Source organism: Mastigoproctus giganteus, chromosome 3 (genome assembly GCF_048544385.1).
Source record: "Mastigoproctus giganteus isolate SK-2022 chromosome 3, ASM4854438v1, whole genome shotgun sequence".
NCBI classification, from domain to species: Eukaryota; Metazoa; Arthropoda; class Arachnida; order Uropygi; family Thelyphonidae; genus Mastigoproctus; species Mastigoproctus giganteus.
Window position 1 is genome coordinate 39,013,210 of NC_143577.1, and position 21,452 is coordinate 39,034,661.

Sequence of the window (21,452 nt, forward strand, 5' to 3'; positions counted from 1 at the left end):
TTTTACGTTTAGCTTTAACAGGAGGATCGTCCATAGGTTTAAATCGAACTTACAGCCACGCTGGCTGCCATCCAACGAGGTGTGACATTGGCTGTCTGTCACCACACCACCTATCAAACCACTGCATGCTGACTGGCAGAAAGGGGTCACGGCGCGTTCCGGTGATTGCATCAATTCTCCCTGACCGCTGTCCATCATCAACAGCGCTTGGAATGGTGCTGCGCACTGGCCACTTGAAACAGAAGTTGACGACAAATGGCCTTCAGAGATGGATCCTACTTCTGCTTGGAGCACAATGATGGCCGCATATGCACTCGTGGTGATGGCGTCGCGAATGCAGTAATCCTAGAGACATTGTTGAAGGCCATACTGCACTACCTGCTAGTGTTGTGATGGGAGAGATCAGTTTTGATAGTTAGCTGTCGTTGGTGTTCAACGTCAATCTGACTTCTCCAGATATTGGAATTCTTTGCCTCCCCCCCTTTTTCTGGAATGTCTGGCGCCATTTTGCAGCAGGATAACGTCCGAACACATACAGCAGCGGTGTCCTCTGAGTGTCTTGGTGGCGCGGGCGTACTCTCTTTGCAAGTACGCCCATGTCCCAGATTTCACCCTATTCGAGCACGTGTGGGCTATTATTATTGTACGCCATCTATAGAACCAACACAGTTGACGAATATCCTGTGGGACCAGGTGCAAGAGACTCGGTGGAAAATACTGTAGGAGGCTATTCGACATTTGCCACTCAATGCCTAGACGCTTAGCGCAATGTATCTGCAACCGTGATGGATTTGCATCATATTGATCTGTGTATTGTGAATGTACAACTGCGTCATTAAATGTGTTCCCACACATTTCATAGATACTGAGGATGAATATAGAGCATTATCCCAGTTCGCACAAGACCTCTTCATCAGGAGAAGGACATTAATCACCATCTACAATCACTGACATCAAGTACCACTATTGAGACACCAGCCAGCACAATGTAAAGGCTGCAACTAAAGATGAGGGACACAAGCACAAGGACGGAGCTTGCCCCATGAGTAAAGAAACTTGAAACAATAGCTGCCAATAGCCATATGGCGATCTGAAGAGGGCACTCTAGCCCCCTTCACCTTTAAACCTATTTCCCTGGGGGGAGGGGGGACATTTTCGTCCTCCTCTCCTCTCCATCCTATATCTTCTACTCTGGTGGGACATGGGCATGTCCCACTGAAAACTGGGGCTACCTACTCTATTGGCCCCATATTTCTGTCTTTCTCCCCCCAGCCTTCTGCCTCCCCCCTCTCTATCTATACGCTAGCGAAAGCCCTACCCAAAAACTTAACATATCTAAATTACCTTACGCCCATAACTTGGCCTAGCAAAACTAAGCGATTCTACCCCTACGTCGACGCGTTTCTGTCTTTTTTTTTTTTTTTTTTTTTTTTTTTAAAGGTCCTAGCCGCCGAAATCTCAGGAAATTAAGTGGCAGGACCTGCCAGAGTGAAACAGACTACTGGGTTCCTGGTCTGCCTCCACGGGGCGTAAGTGGGGCAACGTTGGGCCTCAGTAGGGGCCCAGCGGCTAAATGACCAGATGAACAACGGTACAAGGCATCACACATATACAAAGTCCATACACTTTTAAATCTCTGGCTTTTCCAGTCAACTGGTTCACCCACAATGTAAACTACGCGGAGATGGGGGGAACCCCTTGTGCCGTTTGACCCTAAATACACTTACTTACATATTAGCGTCTGCAACTTGTATCATGTGTTCCTCGAACCATTCACATACAACTTTTGCATGGTGGATAGATGCGTTGTCGCCTTGAAAGAATCCATCGCAAACCAGGTAAAAATGAAGCACTACAGCAGATTCAATGCGTACCAACAGAACATATCCAATACTATGATAACACCTTCAGCCACATTACTGGAGAACACGAGACAGTCTGGGTGCACCGCTTCATGAGGTCCTCGCCACATTTTCACATTATCATTGGTACCAAAAACTGTAAATCAAGATTCATCAGACTAGATGATCTTGTCCCACTGTTCCACAGTCCAGTCTTGGCGTTCGTGGTATCACTTCAGTCAAAGCTTTCGATTTTTTGAAGAAGGAAGAGGCTTTCGTGTGGGCACACAACTACCAAATCTGAGATTCTTCAACTGTTACCGTATAGTTCTGCTGGTATTGAAATTTTTAGTCTTTTGCTGCACATTGGACCTTCTACCTTGATGCACAATTCACTTTAAGTTTGATCGTAGTATAGCCAATTGTAAAAGGTTTATAATAGTTTGGTTAGTGAGTATATACAAGAGGCGTTTAGAAAGATAAGGATAATATGAACATTTCTATGAAATTTTCTATGAATGACTATAAATTTATTCAAATTTCAATGGGATTATTTGAAACTTAAATTAACTATGACCAAATTCAATTTGGACTCAGTAGCCCTTGTGTCCTTAAGCCAACGACAACAATACCAACAACAACAACAATTTGAAACATTATTTTTTATTCTATTTTTTACACCAATTACTCTTTGACCTTAATATCAGGTAAGTTTATCTACGATCTTCTCTTTGTAGTGGCCTTCTCCTTTCTTACTTGAGGATGAAGAACAAAGACGCTTCTGTCAACATACCATTGTACATCTTCCGCAGGTTCTGGAGGTAAGCAACTGCTCAATTAAACTGATTCTGTAACGCAATCTAAATCTGTCCTGAATTTTTTTTTTTCTTTTTTCATGCTCAGAATGGTTAGATATGTTGTTTGGCAACACTAGAGTGATTTTCTGTTTGTAGCAACATTTGTGTTGAATAATGTGTCTTGGGTGGTTATCGTTGAGCAAGACGTCATGGTATGTAACTGTGCCAATAGCGAAGAATAATTACAAGGAACTACAGCTGTTGTATATACTTACTAAGTATAGAAATCATGGCTTATGGTATTTCTTCTCTCATATCATCTAGCGATTTCAATGCATTTGGGTTAATTGCCATGTTTATAACACGCACCAACAATAATACAACTCGGTATTCACCCCTAAAAAGCTACTGCTAATGACGTTAAACCCTTCAGACAGAAGCTATCATTATGCTTAGAGAGGTTAGAGGAGAAAAACCATTTTTTTTATCTCATTAATAGCGATGAAATTAATCCACTGTTGCATTAACCAAAATTAATTACACTTTCCACCGTCAGATAGCGCCACAATTTTCATACCGAATGATACGATGATATTATAATTAGTCTAATGACCACTGTTATACCTCATGAATATTAAGATAGTTTATTTAGCTATTAACTAAATCATTATACATTTAAGTAAAGTTTCGGGTACCGTGCCGGAACCCATCCTCAGACCATGCATAGACTATTTTTTTAAGGATAGAAAGAAAAAGAATAAATCAACTTTCAAATAATTTATATATATTAAAGAAAAGCTTTATTTACAGGATAACTCCTTCTTTTATGTTTGTTACTGCTGCGGTAATCATATTGCCTCTGTTGGGAACTGGACCAATATGGAAACTGTATCTTCAAAGAGAGGTAGACAAATGCGAAAATAATTGGTGGAAAAATCTCCTTTACATCAATAATATGATAGATATTTCCCAAACGGTAAGATTCTTCAGAATATTATGAATCTCATCTGAACCTAAAAATTCATTTACTGAACATTTTCTGCAAATGTTTTGCTCAGTTAACAGAGGGAAAAATTATCTGATTAATGTAAATGATTTTCTATATTTTTTAATAATGTATATGATTTTCCTTTTTCTTCTTTTTTTAAAGCCAAATTTGAATAAAATTTAGGCGCGTTTTAATAACACAAAATAATTATCCTTTTGATCGTTAGATGGCGCTACGGCTTCAACTATCACTGAAGATCATGGCTTTTATTAAAATGAAAACAAATATGAATTATTATAACAGTCTGTCATTTGAATATTAATATTTAAATGAAAATATTTATTTAAATATTGTCATTTAAACTAACAATATTCATTTAAAGATTAAATATTTATTAATTTGGAACCAAGAAGCAAAACGGTTAATCATTTTTTTTTTCTATTAGATCCAACAGAAAATTGCTTTTTATTGATTGGTCAATTATCACATTTATGTTTCTTTCTTTTTTCTGATTTTAACAGTGCTTGGAACACACGTGGTATCTCTCTGCAGACATGCAACTATATATTGGCTTCCTTGCCATCCTCATTCCATTACCGAGGTAAGTGTATAATTTTAAACAATTTAAAATCCACACTGTACAGAAATTTATAGAATTATACAAATGGTAGGCCCTCATCAGGCGAGTAAAGCCTTATGGGATTATTTCATTGGCAAATATCTTTCAAATTTCTTTCATTTCAGGTGGCCAGTTTTGACTCTTTCAATCAATTTTATTGTCATGGTTGTCTCCATGGTGGTGACGTTCTATATTAACTATATATACAATCTTCCTCCGCTACCCCTTGCGGTTTATCCGGATCCCAGGTAAGTATAATCATTAAAGATCTTCCTGCATGTAACAAATAGCACATATCCGCTCAGTTGATGATATTTTCAAGAAATTAAGGTGCAATATTCTCAGCGATATCTTTATATGTTGCGTTTGTCGTTACCCCCTCCAAGTTAATATAGAACAAAGTAAAGCGGTAAAAATCTGTGATGCTCTGATAATTAATCATTGAGGTTAATTATGAGGACGTCTAAGGACTCTGTAGAGATTCCTTTGGATTGGAGAAGTGCCACTGTATCTCCTAAACATATGAACAGTTCTAAGAGTGAAGTGGTTAACTACCTAGCACTCAGTGGTAGAGAAAACCAAGGAGGCAAATAAAGAGTGGCAGTACAGGATCGTTTAGATAGGAATGAAATTCTGAAGAAAGCACAGCATGGTTTGTAAAGGGAAATCATGTTTAACCAACCTGGTTTGCTATTTTGATAATTACTCATGAGCTGGATGTATGGAAATAATTTCGACATTGTTTGCTTGGATTTCAGCAAAGCATTTGACTAAGTTCCACATGGGAAGCTACTCAATAAGCTGGAACATATTTGAATCAGAGGGAAAATACTTACTGGGCAGGAGGCAGCGGGCTGTGATTAACCATTCTTCAGATAGGGCTAACATAGGAAGTGGGGGTTCAACAAGTACCGGGATCATTCTTGCTTTTAATTTTCTTAAATGACATCGATGAAAAGGGTGTGATATCAAGATCGGTAGAGTAGGTTAATGATCACCACAAAGCACAGCTTATTCACAGATACTTATATAAACTTTATGGACAGTCATAAATGTGGAAGCTATCTTTTAATTCAGAAAAATGAAAGCCTTACACTTAAGAAATAGAAACCCCAAAATAATTTACACACTTGGTGGGACTGAACTAAAAACAACAGAGACAGAAAGAGATTTGGACATGAAGTTCTTTGAGCAGTATAGATAGGCGACAAGGATAGTTGGCAAGGGCATTGACAAGTGCCCTATTGGTGATTTATCGAGCATATATTTGTAGAAATAGGGAGGTTATAATTTCACTGTATAAGGCGATTGTAAGACTTGGAATACTGTGGAGACTGCACCTCTGAGGGGACCTGATTGAGATCTATACAGCTCTGAGAGATTAAAGTAAAATGAATGAAGGTAAAATTTTCACTGTTATTAATGATTCCAGAACTAGAGGTTATAAATTCAAATTGCGTACGGGGAGAAGAGGTTTAGATTGGATTGTCAGAAGCTTTCTTTTAACTAGTGAGTTGTTGCTGACTGGAATAAGTTGCTTCTGTGGATTGTTGAGGCTAACAATTTGGGGAATTCAAAGATAAGCTGGATAGGTACCTACGTAAGGAGGCAGAGGCAGGTCATTTTATTTTATTTTTATTCTTTTATTATTAAATTTCAATGAACTAAGGTTTTTGATTAGCGCAACAAAACCCTCAGGCTTCCATGTACCATATGGCTCATACTAATATTGATACTACAATCATATTAATACATTAAATTTAGGTCAGTTTTAAGAATGCCAAGTTTTATGTATAACCCGGATATTAAATTGAAACAGATTCCAGCACTTTTAAATGTTTTTCTATTGATTTTTAACATTTGCGTTTTTATGGAGACCGACGAAAACACTGAAAACAATCAGTTTAAAAACATTATTTAAAAAAGAGTTAAATCATTATTCATTTATAAGGAATACATATACTGAAAAAATAGACACTATTAACTTAATTATATGTAGTTAGTAGGATTGATTTGTCCTTTTAAGTGTTTTATGACGAGAACAATTCCAAACAGCGCAGTCAAAATGCAATGGTGTTTCTCTTGAGAAGTACAAACTTGACTTCGCAACGAATTGACCCAGAATTGCACTAAAAATATAATATACGGCATATTCAAAGTCTATGCGATTGTTCTATTGTTCTCATTTTAATGAAATTAGGATAGTTCGAGAAATCTTTCTAAAAAGCCCAAATATAAAATTTCATGAAAATCCATCTATTGGAAATTGAGTTGTTACATGCAGACGGACGGACGGACATGGTAAAGGAAGTCGGCCATATATGCTGATGGAAACTTGGTTTTTCTAAAGCATATTTAACTGGAAAATACAGGTACATACTGATACAAACTGAACCATCAAAACGTGAATATTTTTCACACCCATTTAAAGCACGTATCTTGTCTGAACACAGTTTGGTTTTTAGTTTTCTATACAGTGCGGCCGTGATTTACGCGGTCTCGGTCGTTATTTTAAATTTTATGCTTCATGAATTTTGAAATAATGCGCTCTTATAAGTAATACTAATAAATAAATCTTATTATACGCATAAAATTTAAAACAACGTGCTATATGTTCACGCAGAGTCAGAAAAAAAAGAGTCAAAATCCAGGAACGCAACTCACGCGTAAATCACGACTGCCCTGTACAAAAGTGGCCTATTTGTTATGGAGGATGAATCTACCGTACTTTCTTCCTACAGAGATGGATACTATATCGGAACTTACATGTACTGCAAGCCTTATTCTCATATTGCACCGGTTTGTGTTGGAATAGCTACTGGATATTTTATATACTCCAAGCCAAAAGTAAAGGTCAACGTGGTAAGTATCCAAAGCTCAATTTTTATGAAGTTTCCAATACTTTTCTTTCGTGTATTCTACCGCCCAATAGTATTTTCCATTAGAAGTGATGAAAGTTAGTTTAATTTAATTTTATTTTATTTTATTATTAACTAAAATGTTTTAAAATTAAATTTTTACTGATATATTACAATTTTATTTAACTTTTTTTTTTCTATTATTGACGAAAAGTCTAGTTAAGCAATAACGCCCACTAATATATAAATAAATTACCTTGATTAGCTACTACCAGAGTTAGGATTATTTTATGAAAACTACCAAGAAACTCATGTAAGGATAACATATCCCGCAAGGTCAAGTTAAGTGTGTGTTAAGCGCCAAAGCAGCTAAGGCTATGAGGCGTCAGTATATTCTGAATTCTGCTGTTTTCTGGGCAAAGATCTGGAGTTACAAACTATGGTTGACCTTGTCTGAGACCGGCTAACTCAGCCACGTTGTGATAAAAGCTCATAAAAATTCCTCGCATCATTGAGTGGGGTTCGAACTCATGCCTTTCTCTCCCAGAAAAGATCTCAGTTCGAATTTTAACCACTCAGCTTCCAGCAATGGGACCCGACATGGAAAATAAACAGCAAGCCAATATTGAATTTTATGTCCTACTGAATAAAATAACAAACAAATATTAGAAGTTTTACAGAAACCCTAGGGAGAATCTGCTGCATACAGGTCCGCTATATTTAGATGGGTTCAATCGTTCAAAGATGGAAGAAAAAACTCAGAACATGACGCTGTCCCAGAACTTTCATCAATATCGATAATCGATGTGACTATTGGTATGTATCTGCTAATGTTTGTTCACGTTGGATCCCTGAACTCCTTACTGTTCAACAGTAAGGAGTTTTTAGTTGGCATCTACAGGGGAGAGAAAAAAAAATAATGGAAACAGTTCTGCACTGATATGACATGGGCCACTCTTTGCTTTTAAAACAGCTTGTATTTACATGGTATAGATTTAAATAAATCTTGAACTATCTTAAACTTGCAGTGGTGGATTCTACTATTCTTATACACGCAGCAGTATAAACTTTGATCCTCCTCCATGCTTGACGGTTAGCGCAAGACAGTATTATGGACAATATTATGGTAAAGTCTGGGCGATATTGGTCTTCCATACAAGTTGGATACGAGTTTGCGTATAAGAACTAGTTAACAAAAGGAAATGCAGATTATAATGGCAAAATAATAATAAATTATACTTAACTGTACACAAGATAAGAAAGTTAGGATGTATATGGACCTATTGGACATAAATGATTACTTAAGCAGTTTTTTGTTTCTTTCAGATGGTGCAGCTGTTAGCGTGGTGTTTGAGTTTTGCTTTGGGAATTGCAGTAGTGTTTGGGATACAGCCCTGGAACAGTGGACATATCCCCAGTGCAATTGTGTCGTCCCTGTACGTGTCCATGAGTAAAATGGCGTGGGCACTTTGCGTGGCTTGGGTAGTCGTCGCTTGCGTCACTGGACACGGAGGTAACTGTGCAATACAAGTGAAGATTTTTTTGTCTTATTGTACACTATTCATTAACCCGATGCTTACTGCTGTTCTTCCGGTGTCGTATATATTCTCTGTTATACCAGAACTATTGAAAATTTTGATCAATAACTGCGCTGATATCTTTCTGATAGCATTGTGAGGTATACGATTTTCCCTTTTAATTTCTTCATCTTGGAATTCTGTTTCATCGAGTTTCTCTTCATAATAAAGAAAATTGACAAATAAAGCGTTATAAATGTAAAAATAAATAAATAAATTTTACGCAGTACAATATGACAGACAAAAATTATATCTTTGTGTTTATTACAGGAATTATAAACCACTTACTTAGTTGGAAAGCTTTCATCCCTCTTAGTAGGCTGTCATTCATGCTTTACTTGGTCCACCCACTCATTCAGATGACCTTTACAGCTCACAGCCATGAAAGGATTCATCTCGATCACTTCGTGCTGGTAAGCTTTACAATTTTTTTTAGAGAATACATTTGAAGCTGTTTAAGCTATTTTGTTAGGGCTACGATTTTCTAAGCATAGAGTGGTGTCTGTTTTTTAAAGAAAGATTACCGCGTTCAAGAGAGCCACCTTTTGTGATATACGAAGTTTATGACTGCATAAATATAAAAATTGAACATCCGACCTTAATAAAATATCTTTACAAAAAAAGAGTCACCTATATTCATGAAGGCATGATGTTTATATTAGCAGAATTTTCCCTAGATCAGAAAGGTCTTCGATTCAAAAACTTCAAAGTAAATTTTTGCTTGTTATCAATCAGATCCGTTGCAACTTCTGGCCAGACATGCAACTGTGGATGAAACGTGGCTTCTTTTCTACCAACCAAAGTCAAAACTGCAATCAAAACAACTGAAATATGATCAGTCACCACCTCCAAAGAAGGACTAGTCAGACCCATTGGAAGGCGAGGCCATGGCATCTGTCTTCTGGGAGAATAATGGTAGATTATCATCTGATGGAGAAAAAATAGATGGAGAATGATATGCTAACTTTGTAAATAAATTGCGAGATACGGTGAAGTCAAGGAGATCAGGAAAGCTAACTAAAGGTGTTTTGTTTCACCGAGACAATGCAGCTGTTCACACATAGGCTGTTGCCATGGCTGCATTTCATCAGAATGTCTATGAAATGTTGGCCCACCGACCATATTCTCTAGATGTAGTTCCATCTGATTTCCGCCTATTCTTGAAACTAAAAACCAACTTGCCTGGAAGGAAATCTGCATCGAATGATGAGGTAATTGCGGCTTCACTTGTTTTTTCAAGGACCTTTCAAGGCCGTGACTACAAAACTGGGACCATGAATCTGAAGCATTGCTGGAAAAGTGCATTGGGTTATTAGGAGGTGACATCAAAAAATAGTGTTTATTTATTTATTTACTAGTTTTGATTTCCACATCAATAACTGCTTCAATGGTTCAGAAATATCAGTTATGCAATGAATCTGGCCAGGATGTGTTTTCTATACTTTGTCACCATTAAATTAATTAAAATAATAAGATCCGCAATGTTTTAAATTATAACGTTGGGGATCTTATTATCGGATTTATCTTGATATATGCTGTTTTACTTTAAACATTCTGACGTTAAGGGCTTAAAGACATCTGTAGAGCTGTAGCCTGGGATTAAATACAACCCCTAGATCAGTATGGTTGTGGCCATCATCTCAAAATTAAGGTCTCGTTGACCATGACTGGAAAATAAGGATGATTTTTATATTATATTATTTTATATTTTATTATCATTTACATTTTATTTAATATTATTTAATAATATTAATTTTAATACATTATAGGTAATATTTTTATATGTTTTTTAAATTGTTTTTTTTTCTATAAATTCAATTAACATGGTTTTTAAACTAAAATTTAATTTTTTTTTTTGATTCTAGATGACTCATCATTTTGGACATCTGGTGATGTCCACTGGTCTAGCTTACCTAGCGAGCATTGCTTTCGAATCCCCATTTATGTCCCTGGAAAAAATTTTAATGTCACCTAAAAAGATAAAGAAATCCCCACCGTTAAATTCTGTGAGCCACACGAACCATGGAATCAAATTAGCAGAGAACTATGATAAGACTGTTCCTGTTTTCGACAATAATCTTACCATTCGATTGTGAAATACATACTTTATTTATCCTTGAAAAACTACTCAGTCAAATAAAAGATTAAGTCCATCGTGATTTAAATGTTGATTAAATTCGGTATCGTTATTGTAAAATGCAAAATTTATTATTTTAAAATGGATTATACTTTCGAATTAACGGGTGTAATTCAAATATAAATACAACAAAGAAGCGTGCCATTTTAATTTTCTTTTTTTAGACGTTCTTTATGAGAAATCTTTTAATTATATTTAAATCAGTATATTAAAAATATTATTTTTTAAACAAAACGAATCTTCTAGAATAGGTTTCCTCTCGTTTTCTGGAACAGTCAACAAAATAGGAACTAGTAAATCACGTGAATTATTCTTAAATGGTTTAAATAGAATAATTCTATTTAAATAATTTGGTAACGTTCCAATATTCCTGTGGTAATTTGTCATCAGGTGGCCTGAGTGAAGAAACAACAACTGTTGGGAAAACACAAAGATGTTGACAATGGTGACGTGTACAAAAAATATATTTGCATGCAACAATTTGTTATAAATAAAGATAATATTTACTACAGAAAACTGTTATAAGGAAGAAATTATTTATTTTATCATTTATTATTTCATTGCATTATTTATATACTGTATATTACAATTTCATTGTACACGTCGGGAATAGCCTTGTTTCTGTATGTTGGTTTGAGCCACGAGTTGTCTTGATATTGCACTACTCTAAATAAAACGCACTGCTCCACTAAAGAAAGTATATTGCTTTTTATTTAACGTGTACGCTACTGCTCAGGCGCCGGTTACGATCTTTTTTAGGGATCTCTTTGGCTGGTAGGTAAAATTGAATATTTAAAATTTAAATATTCAATTTACTATATTTAGAAATTTACTGTTTTATATTATAAAACTAGAAAAAGTTATATTATAAAACTAGAAACTAGAACCATGTGCTGTCAATGTATTGGTTGATTTGACTGTTTCTTGATTTCAATCTACTGCCCTCCTTCTGCCGATAGACGTCACTCAATTATCTTGAAAAAATTCTTACTCACTCTTCATCCGGCAAATAGATTGATAACTACTAATTCCAAAGGAAAACCATTTATGTGGTACAGTGGTCTTTTACATAACAGGGGCAGGCTTCCTGAAGATTTTTTGCATGCCCATAATCTTCCTAATCAGAGCAGCACTTTTTATAATACGCATGAAGAATCCAATACAGATGTCACTATCAGGACTGCAGGACTGTCATCTACTGTAGAATCGCACATTGGTCTGTACATGAAGATTTTGTCAATAGTGATCACAGCGCAATTACTTTCAATCTGTGTCTACAACCTACATCCTTATTACATGCTTCTCTCCCTCAGGATATCAGAAGGTGTTCCATTAACCACTTTAAATAGACAAAAATTTCGTGATTCTACAGAAAAGACTTCATTCTGAGAAACAAAATTCTATTAATTTATGTACAGTACATGAGTACAGTACACCTTTTATGTGCAAGCGGCCTTCCTTCGTGCTACCACTTGCGCTGCAAATTAAAAGAAGCCTTCAAACCTAATACTGTTCCTTGGTGGACTAATGAACTTTCAATATTGCGTAAGCGCATTCACAAAGCACGAAAACTTTTCAGCGCAGAAGATCTTGGCCCAAGACAGAAGTAAGAAGGTTTAAAAACATTTACTGAAATATAAAGAGAGAATATGCGAAAGCTATTGCTAAGCACATGGCAATTCTTAGTTCGAACAGTTATCTACATTGGTAAATATCTTCTTAGAAACGCATCCAACAAAGGCCCTACTTTGGCCCTAATTAGAAACAACCGCATCTCATTTCTCTCTTTAGATGCCAAAATGAGGGCATAACTCCAAATAATCCAGTTCTCTCCAAAAAAATAATTCCCGAGAAGGGCAATTTTCTAATCTGTAGTACTTAATCTGAAGGCCGCCGTAGCCTAGTGGTCAGGCGCGCGGGTGCATAAGTACACGTGCCTTGAGTGGCCGGAGTTCAAGCCCGTGACTACTGAATACGGTGCTGTTTCTTGTATTCTGTTTATCATGTGAACTCCTCTGACCGTTTGGTCGTCCCGGCGTATAAACAGAAAATTAATTTAACTGGGCCCAACTCCTTGGAAAGTCCATAACAGAGAGTCACTGCTGACTCTCATAGACCTCTTCCTTCTTTTAGGATTGTTTCCAGTTGCAACAGGTAATAGAAAGGAAGATATGCCAAGATTCCATAATCCCTCCCTCCTTGCCAAGTCTATGGAGGACAAGATGACTGATCCATTCAGAATGAGTAAACCTTCCACTAGGATTTTTTTTTTTTTAAATATTTTTAACTTAAACCTTTTCATATTGGCAATCTACCCAACTCAAGCTCAATGTGCCTGAGTTGATGGTCTGGCTGGTAGTGGTGGCCCATACGCACTGTCCACCCAATATATATATAATTTTTTTAAACATGTAACTTGTACCAGAATTAACTTAGTATGTAACCTAGCTTAAATGTATTTTTTTTTCTTTTTTTTTAACGTTTAACTTGTACTTAACCAATATTTAACTAGTCCATAACTTCGTATTTAATCTAGTACTCAAGATTCACATAATGTGCTTTTTCTCTAGTATATACAGTATCTCAAGACAGAATTATAATAAATTAATAGCTTTTAAACCATACTTTTATTATTTTATTTAATATATCTGATAGGACTGCAGTAATTTTAAAAATTCATTCATGGAAAAATTATACACATGTAGCAGTCTTTTTTATAAGCACCAGATGGCACCACATGGTTTTTCCTTCCTGTTCCGCTATAACGCAGATATCCAGTGTTTTTAAAGAATCATCCTTCTAGGATATTCTGTCATTATTATGTTACTTTTATTTATTAATATACATCCGCCATATATTATAAATATATATGCGTATAATACATACATATACATATAATATACATGTGTATATACATTCTTTAAGTTTATACTGAGCACGTAGCAATGTGCACGTAGTCTCGTCCCGAATTATAATGCATCGACATTTTATATTTAATATACATTTAAACATAACGAATTCTGCATATATGCAATTATACATTTACAAGTCAGTAATTCAAAATATAAATTATATGCAGTATGTACACAATTACTAAAGAGGGCATGTTTTCAGTCAATAGCTTACAAATTATTATTTTTTTTTTAAAGAAGAAAGTTTCGCTTATAATGCATTAAACAGTTTCATTTAGTCTTTAACTTTTTGGTATGTTGTCACATTACAGCTCATTCATATTTTGGTAAGTCTATAAGAATTCAGGAAGATCTATTTCCGGTAAGTTGCGTCCTCACTGAGTTTTTCTGCATCTATCTGCAGAGAGTTAAATATTTTTACTGTATTTGACGGAAAGAATCTTCGTAGGCTACTAAGATTGTTCAGGATTGGACGAAGTGGTAGATTTGCCTCTCCGCAATGTCTAGCTGTGGCACGAGGTTTAGCTAGAATACTCTCAAGAGCTGGCACGGCCACTCTACCTGTGAGCATTTGTGCGAACGTATGTATTCCTTTTGGTTGTCCACTGCATCCAGGGTGTGATGGACCTTGAGGTTCAAGGACCTCAAGGTCCATCACACCCTGGATGCATCACAGAGGATGGACCTTGAGATAGTAAAAGGGACCAGCAACTTGGGATCGAGAGCCAGTACTCGATCCCAAGGACAGACTTATAATGTGAGTCAGAAGCTGAAGACCAATTTTGAGAGGAACACAGTGGAATGGGAAGGACATACTTTAAAATGTACTTGGTCGCTAGATGAGGGTCCCTAATTCCTACAAATTCCTGTCTAGTAGCCAAAAATGCAGGGTATATTTTTGACTTCATGTGAGCGAAGTACTGAGCAAAGTTGTTAAAATTTAAAATTTCTGAATAGTTTTATTTTACGAAACGGACCAGTTTTGTAGTAGAAACGAGAATAGTTCAACATGCACTTCATAGATGGAGCCACAGGAAAGATTGAAAGACTAAGTTGATAAGGCATTTTTTTCTGATTACAAATTTGCACTTTTAACTATTTAAATGAATAACAATTTGCACGTTCGCACAGTCGTGTCTTTTATTCAGAAAAAATCAAAAATAAATAAATAATAATAATAATAAAACTCTACTACCAATTGCGAAATTGCCTACCTTAAAAGAAAGAACTAATCGTTATAATAATAATAATAATAATAATAAAATTCTTTATTCACAATTTTTTTTTACAAGTATACGATTCCCGTTACAGGCATCCAGAGGAATCTAACAATCTAATTGGATACATTAATTATATTTACATACAAATTGATAACACATAGAAAAATCCAGCCATTGAGTAACAATAAAATTAGTACATGAATCATCGCTTCTCAAACATAAGGTTAGCTTAAAGAGCTTTGAGTTCTCGATAATTGCCGGACATCTTCCACTTATAACAGTTACGGGAATGGTGATTGCACGTGAATATGGATTTTCTCTTTTTTTCTCTATATGTCAAATCACTGGACCACAGATCAAAATCAATGTCGGCTGAACTCAGTGCGCCGATTATGCGGTTGGAAAAGTGCCTCTTGAAGGTCGAGAGCTTCTGCAGGTTTGAACTAGATGGTTTCTGAGAGCCCTACCCTGGATCTTCCAACCCAAGAATTCCCAGATGTTGATGAAGTCGTGAACTGCGGAGCACAGATTGAGTGCCATTGTGAGCTTCCTCGCATCTGCCATGTGTTGGGCTGGGATGTAGCTTAGATTTTTGCAGAGCTGTGATCTTGACGTCGTATAGGGAAGATGAGCCAAATTGTTGGCCCATTTGAGGACCCAGAATTCTAGACCCCAAAGCGTCTTCAGGCTGGACAAAGGAGCTCAGGGCCAGACTTCAATGCCGTAACCGGTGATTAAGTGAAATAGTAGAAGAGAAATGTCCTTATTGTTTCTTTATTATGCGATTTACAGAGGTCGAGTTTCATGCCACAGAAGGCCCGTAGCGCTTTTGAGCGTAGTTGCTGGATTTGATCCTTATGGATCAGGTTTTTGTCCATTATCATCCCTAATAATTTAACTAAATGAGCGGAGACGAGTAAATGCCCCTCAATTGCGGGCTCCGAAGAGACTGCTGGATTGAGGTCTGCTTGTGCTCTCAGTGAGAAGATGATGTACTTTGATTTTTCCGGGTTTAGTTTTAGCTCAAAAAAGGCGGCGTATTTACAGAAGGAGGACAGATATTTGTCCTCCTTCTGTAAATACGTCCCCGTGTTGCTTTCATTGTAGGTGTGCCAATTCACTGGGAATGCCAGGTCTCTTGAGGTATTATCAAGGTTTGATAGTTAGCAAGCGATATCGTCAGCATAGGCCACAAATGCAGGTGTCTCATTCATTAGCGGTAAAAATATCGCCGAAAATAGCACTGCCGACAGATATCTATCTTGGAGTATGCTGACATCTACCTGCTTAGTGATGTGCAGCGATTTCCTTGCTGGTAGGTGAGAAATCTCTTGGTGAGTAGACTTCTGAGGAGCTTAGCGACCTTACCTGTGAAACCGTAGTAGTCACCCAGCAGGTACATGAGAAAATTACTCTGTACTAAGTCAAATGCGGCTTTAAGATCCAGGAAGACAGCATGAAGAACAGAGCCTTGTTCCAGGCCTGAAGGGTTTTCAAGTTTAGAGCCTGTAGACATGTTATAGGTGATCTTTGTGAGTGTGAATATTGTGTGTGTGCTGATGTCGTTGGGAGAGGATCTGGTTGGCAACAGCGTTGAAAATGCACTTCTCTAGGCATTTGAGAAGAGGTGAGGAAATATAAATTGGCCTGTAGTCAATAGTTGAGTTAGGGTTTTGCATCAAAATGCTGCTTCCTCAATGTTAATTTCATTAAGGGCTTTCCAGGGGCAGAGCCTAAAGAGGTCAATTGACGTTTCAATTTTTAAGTATTTTGTATCATAGACAGTTTTTCTGATCTTTTAACTTGAGAGAGACTGATTACAGCATTCTCTTGCCACGAGGATCGGAGATGTTTCAATTGGCCTGTGGTCGGAAGTAAATGTCGAATTAGAGCTGATTAAAACTTCTACACTGCCATAGCTGGAAAAGATTCTCTGTAATGTGACTTCTCCACGAGATTATGGTACAAAGATGCTGTGCATATTGAGATTTGACAGATTCGAAATTAGCCTATCAAGGAGCTTCGATGCAGATGACAGAGGCAGGTTGAAGTCTCCCAGAATTACCACTCTCTGATTGCAGTTGATTGAGGTCAGGAGTCAGGCAGAGAATTTAATAATGCATTGATCTGTAACAAGTGGGGTAAGTAGACTGCGCATACTAGCAACTGGAATCCACAGACTAGGTAGTAGCCAAGGACAGCGTCAAAATCGCTAGGGTATGCCCAAATTGTCTCTGACAGATTAAGACTCCACCTCCTTTCCTATCTTTCCTGTTCTCCAGAATTGACTGATAACCGAGGTTGGTGGTTAAGAACGATAAGTTCATGTCGTCGCGAAGCCAGGTTTCAATTAGGATAACAAAATCGTGATCCGCACTGAGCAACATATCGATCAGAGCGCTGAGTTTGTTCTTTAGGCTTCAGATATTCTGCATGAAACATTTCACATGTATATCATTGGAATGTTTAATCTGAATTAGGTTTTCCGGTTTTCTTTCCCTGAAAAGGGTAGCTACTGGGAGGTGGATTCCCTTTGAGCAGGGCCTGGAGCTGGCACTCGAACTCCTCGTAATGTGCACTTGAATCTGACTATCTGAATTGGTTAAATTGCCAGGCTCTGTCGGAATGGCAGCCGCTCTTCTTTCAGCTGGTTGAAGGGGACTGCCTGGTCTGCTGTCAAGTTATGCTGAGAGAGGCACACTGCCCCCCCCCCCCCCCCCCATCTGGTTTGGCCTGTGAATTCAGTTCTTCCTTCTGGTTGCCAAAAGATGGCATTGCCAGGAGACCTGCAGGCCAGATAGCTGTGTTTAAATACTCGTCAATCTTGGAACCCTCGACCTTGATCCCGAAAGAGGCATAGGATCGATGCCTGGTTTGGACCTTGAGAGGAGTACCAGGTATGTCGAGTTGCTTGAGAAGGGTTTTTATTTGTTCCATCGTTGTTTTCAGGATTAATCTGCTTATAAAAATGTTGGAGGGCCTTAGCCTCCTTCCTCTACGTTGTACGATTTTGGCACCCCGTGTGTTAGGGTTAGAGCCAATGACAGTGTTACCGTTCTTCTCTCCTCGGACGAAAGAGGTCTCTTTTCTGAGGCTAGTCTTGCCTTGCTTGGAAGTCACAGCTCTAGATGGGACGTAGGTATTACCAGGAGAGCTGTTCGTAAGCATAACGTCATATGAGGTGGGCAGAATATGATGGGTGTTAGTTGAATTACTGTTTAGTTCTTGGGCTTGTAGGGAGTTTTTGGTATTTCCTAATGGATTCTCTGGTCGGGATACTTCTTCAAGAGTGCATAACTGTTGTTGATCACCAGTCGTTGCTGGCCTGAGTATGTTTTTCTGCTGAATGCATGACGGAGCCCTACTAATATGCTTTTTCGGAGTGTCTACAGATCTCTCTACTAACTGTCTTGAGTGGATTTGAGTGTGGGAACCAGGCTTTATAAGGCTAGGAGGTTTGACAGGAGTAGTTTTTGTCTGTTTAGGTATGATTGGTGGCTGAGAAGTCAGCTTGCCATTTTGAGTGGCCAAAGAGCAGAGGTCAGAGAGCATATGGGTGATATGCTTATTTTGGTTCCTTAGTGAGTGGACCTCATCCTTGAGATCCTCAGTTTGGGACCTCAACTGGTAAATTAGATGGATCACGAAGTTTGCACTGTCAGGCTGTAGAGGAGGGGTCAACACTGTAGTTTCGGCATTAATTATTGGAGAATCACCTTCATCTTGGAAGGTAACTGTTGTTGTGTTGTGACTGGTGGCTGGATTGAGGTGAAGAACATGTTAACATTCGAGGCACAATTTTGATCATTAATTTCAGATGGGAAGTTTGGCGGAATTGGCAGTGCTATCCGGTGATAATTCATTTCCCACTGTTTGATCACATGAGACGGTCATGCGTGAAGGTTCAGGCAAACCCGTATTTGACTGAGAATATTGACTTGAATCAGTGAATGTCCGGTCGATAGTGTTAGTTTCAGACTGGGAAAGAGAAAGTTCAGATGTTTCAGAGTCATATCAAAGGCATTTGTCACATGCAAACCTTCTCCCACGTTGTTTGGAAAGTTGTGTGATGTCTGTTTTGACCGAGTGGCCACAAAAGGTTATTTTGCATACATTACATTGAATGGTTGGTTCCTTTCCGTCGCGGCAGGCTAGGCAGACTTGTTGTAGGTTATTCTGTTTCTGCAACATGCCTGATTTCGGATCTTTAACTCACTTGGATGGGAGCTACGATAAACAATGCTTATCCTTAAGAGTTAATCTTCAATTCCGAGTTTGTCTGCTATGGCACTATTAAGCTTCCAGCTTTTATATTCGCGTTTCCATAAAGATGACTGTGGGAACACAAGAAAGCATTAATCGTTGGGACAGGTGTACATAACACAAAAGATAGAAGAGAGGGAGGATTTCCCTTGAACTTCGTAATGCGGAGTTTTGCGACTCGGTCAAGGTTGACGCAGTGTCACCTTATGCCTTTAGGGTAATAGGGCGTTTGCGCTGTGCATACATCTTAATGGAGGAATTACAAGCGTGAGAAGGAATATTTAAAATTAGAAATACCTGTGATCATATCACGAACATGATACCACATCAGGCTTGAGCAGAAGAGGACTTCCATTGCACTGCTCGCTCACTATGTGTCCCCAACTGTGGGCATGCGAGCTCATACACTCATTGTCATTCATTACGTTTAAAACGTTCAGAAGGCATCATTTTATCGATATCGTTATCAACTTCGAGTTTATTTGTTTTTTAATGTGAGTAATAATCAGAGCATTTAGAATTATGTTACAGTCAAGAAGGCTTGTCTCGTCCATGCTACTATGATCGGCATTGTCCAAGGTACCTTGCGGCGAAGAAAATACCCCCTTTTCGTGTATTCAGGATAGGTCTGAAATTGTGAAATCAAAGAAAATTTATAAGTTTTCTCAGATACAAGAAATGACAAAGGATTCGACGCGTACTGGCTTATGACAAAACACGCACTACATTTCTTTAGAACAGTTAAAGAAATCTTTAAATTCGCATACTTATGAGGAAACGATATTTAAAAGAGAATTTCAGGTACGCATTATTTTCACGTCTATGGTTGAGAATTTTTTAGAGGACAATAAAGATCCGGCCTACCAGACTACAGTTGAAAATATGATGGCGAATTTCAAGAAGTTGTGATTGTTACGGTACATTTTTACACTTCCACATTTGGAGGACATTAAAGAGGACATTAAACATATGGAGATGAGGTACCAGTGGAGTTGAAATGTCAGCATCAGAGCTGATATTTGCTGGATACTGAAGAGGTACTGTACAGTAGAAGTATCCGCAAAAAAAAAAAAACGAAAGAAACGAAACACTAATAATGAAAGTTTAGTTTGACCAAGTTCTTAAAGTGAAAGGTGAGTTTTTAGTGTACTTTTTAATATTCTGCCCTTTTCAGTAGTGCACAGCTACTCACAGCGCGTATTCGAATTTGCGAAATACAGTACTGTTCTTGTAGTCTATCTAATGAATTTCTCTGATCTTCCGTGGCAACCTCGTAAGTAAACTGAAATTTTATTATAATGTATTAGGTTAGCCTCTTCTTTAGTGCACCAGATGGCGCCACATGATACAGTATATCATGTGGCGCCATCTGTTGCACCAAACGGTAACTGCGTGTTCCTTTGCACTTTACCATAAAGGTAATTATTATTATTATTATTAGCATTAGCATTAGCATTAGCATTAGTAGAGGCATTTGATGCAAGAAAGCAAGCTTATGCAGCATCAGCCAAAAAAAAAAAAAAAAAAAAAAAAAAGTAACATAAATAAATAAAAATAACCACTTCCACTTCACCCCTCTGTTCGTTCGAAATACCTGTCCAGCTGAGCCTTAAACTTATTTAGGCTATCAACTTCCACGACAAGGGATGGAAGTCTGTTCCACCCACCAACCACCCGCTGGCTAAAGGCAAATTTCCGCACATCTATCCTACATCTGTCTTTCCTCAATTTGAATTTATGCCCTCTCAGGTGATTTTTCTGAGCTAGAGGAAGAATCCCATCAGCATTGAGCATGCTCAAACCATTCAAGGCTTTGTACACCTCTATCAGATCACCCCGCTGGTGCCTAGTTTCCAGACACTGTAATTTGCAAAACTTAAGCCTTTCTTCGTAAGAGAACCCCTTTGTCCCATTCACCAATCTAGTTGCCCTTCTCTGTACTCGTTCCAGCAGCTCTACATCCTTCCTGAAATGAGGCCTCCAGGCCTGTATACAGTACTCTAGGTGTGGCCTGACCATTGCCTTATACAAGGGAATAATCACCTCCTTATCCCTGCTAGAAAAATTTCTATATATCATTGACAATACACCATGAGCTACTCTTGCAGCTCGTCTGCACTGCTCAGAGAACTTCATATCTGCCTGCACCACCACCCCCAGGTCCCTTTCATTCTCTACCACTGTCAGTGTAGTACCACAGAGTTGATACGTTGCTCTGGGGTTGCTGTTTCCCATATGTA

General features: G+C 37.8%; 1 protein-coding gene across 1 annotated transcript in view; it reads left to right on the plus strand.

Moving 5' to 3' along the window:
- Positions 1 to 10,858, plus strand: part of LOC150087892 (nose resistant to fluoxetine protein 6-like) — a 40,812-nt gene extending 29,954 nt beyond the window's left edge. The window contains exons 8-15 of the mRNA XM_090370498.1: positions 2,579 to 2,662; positions 3,449 to 3,614; positions 4,148 to 4,227; positions 4,371 to 4,493; positions 6,987 to 7,107; positions 8,430 to 8,616; positions 8,951 to 9,093; positions 10,546 to 10,858. Of these exons, the coding sequence (XP_090226624.1) occupies positions 2,579 to 2,662; positions 3,449 to 3,614; positions 4,148 to 4,227; positions 4,371 to 4,493; positions 6,987 to 7,107; positions 8,430 to 8,616; positions 8,951 to 9,093; positions 10,546 to 10,776 (1,135 nt within the window). The 3' untranslated portion in view covers positions 10,777 to 10,858. The remainder of the gene's footprint in view (positions 1 to 2,578; positions 2,663 to 3,448; positions 3,615 to 4,147; positions 4,228 to 4,370; positions 4,494 to 6,986; positions 7,108 to 8,429; positions 8,617 to 8,950; positions 9,094 to 10,545) is intronic.
- The last annotated feature ends 10,594 nt before the right edge of the window (positions 10,859 to 21,452 follow it).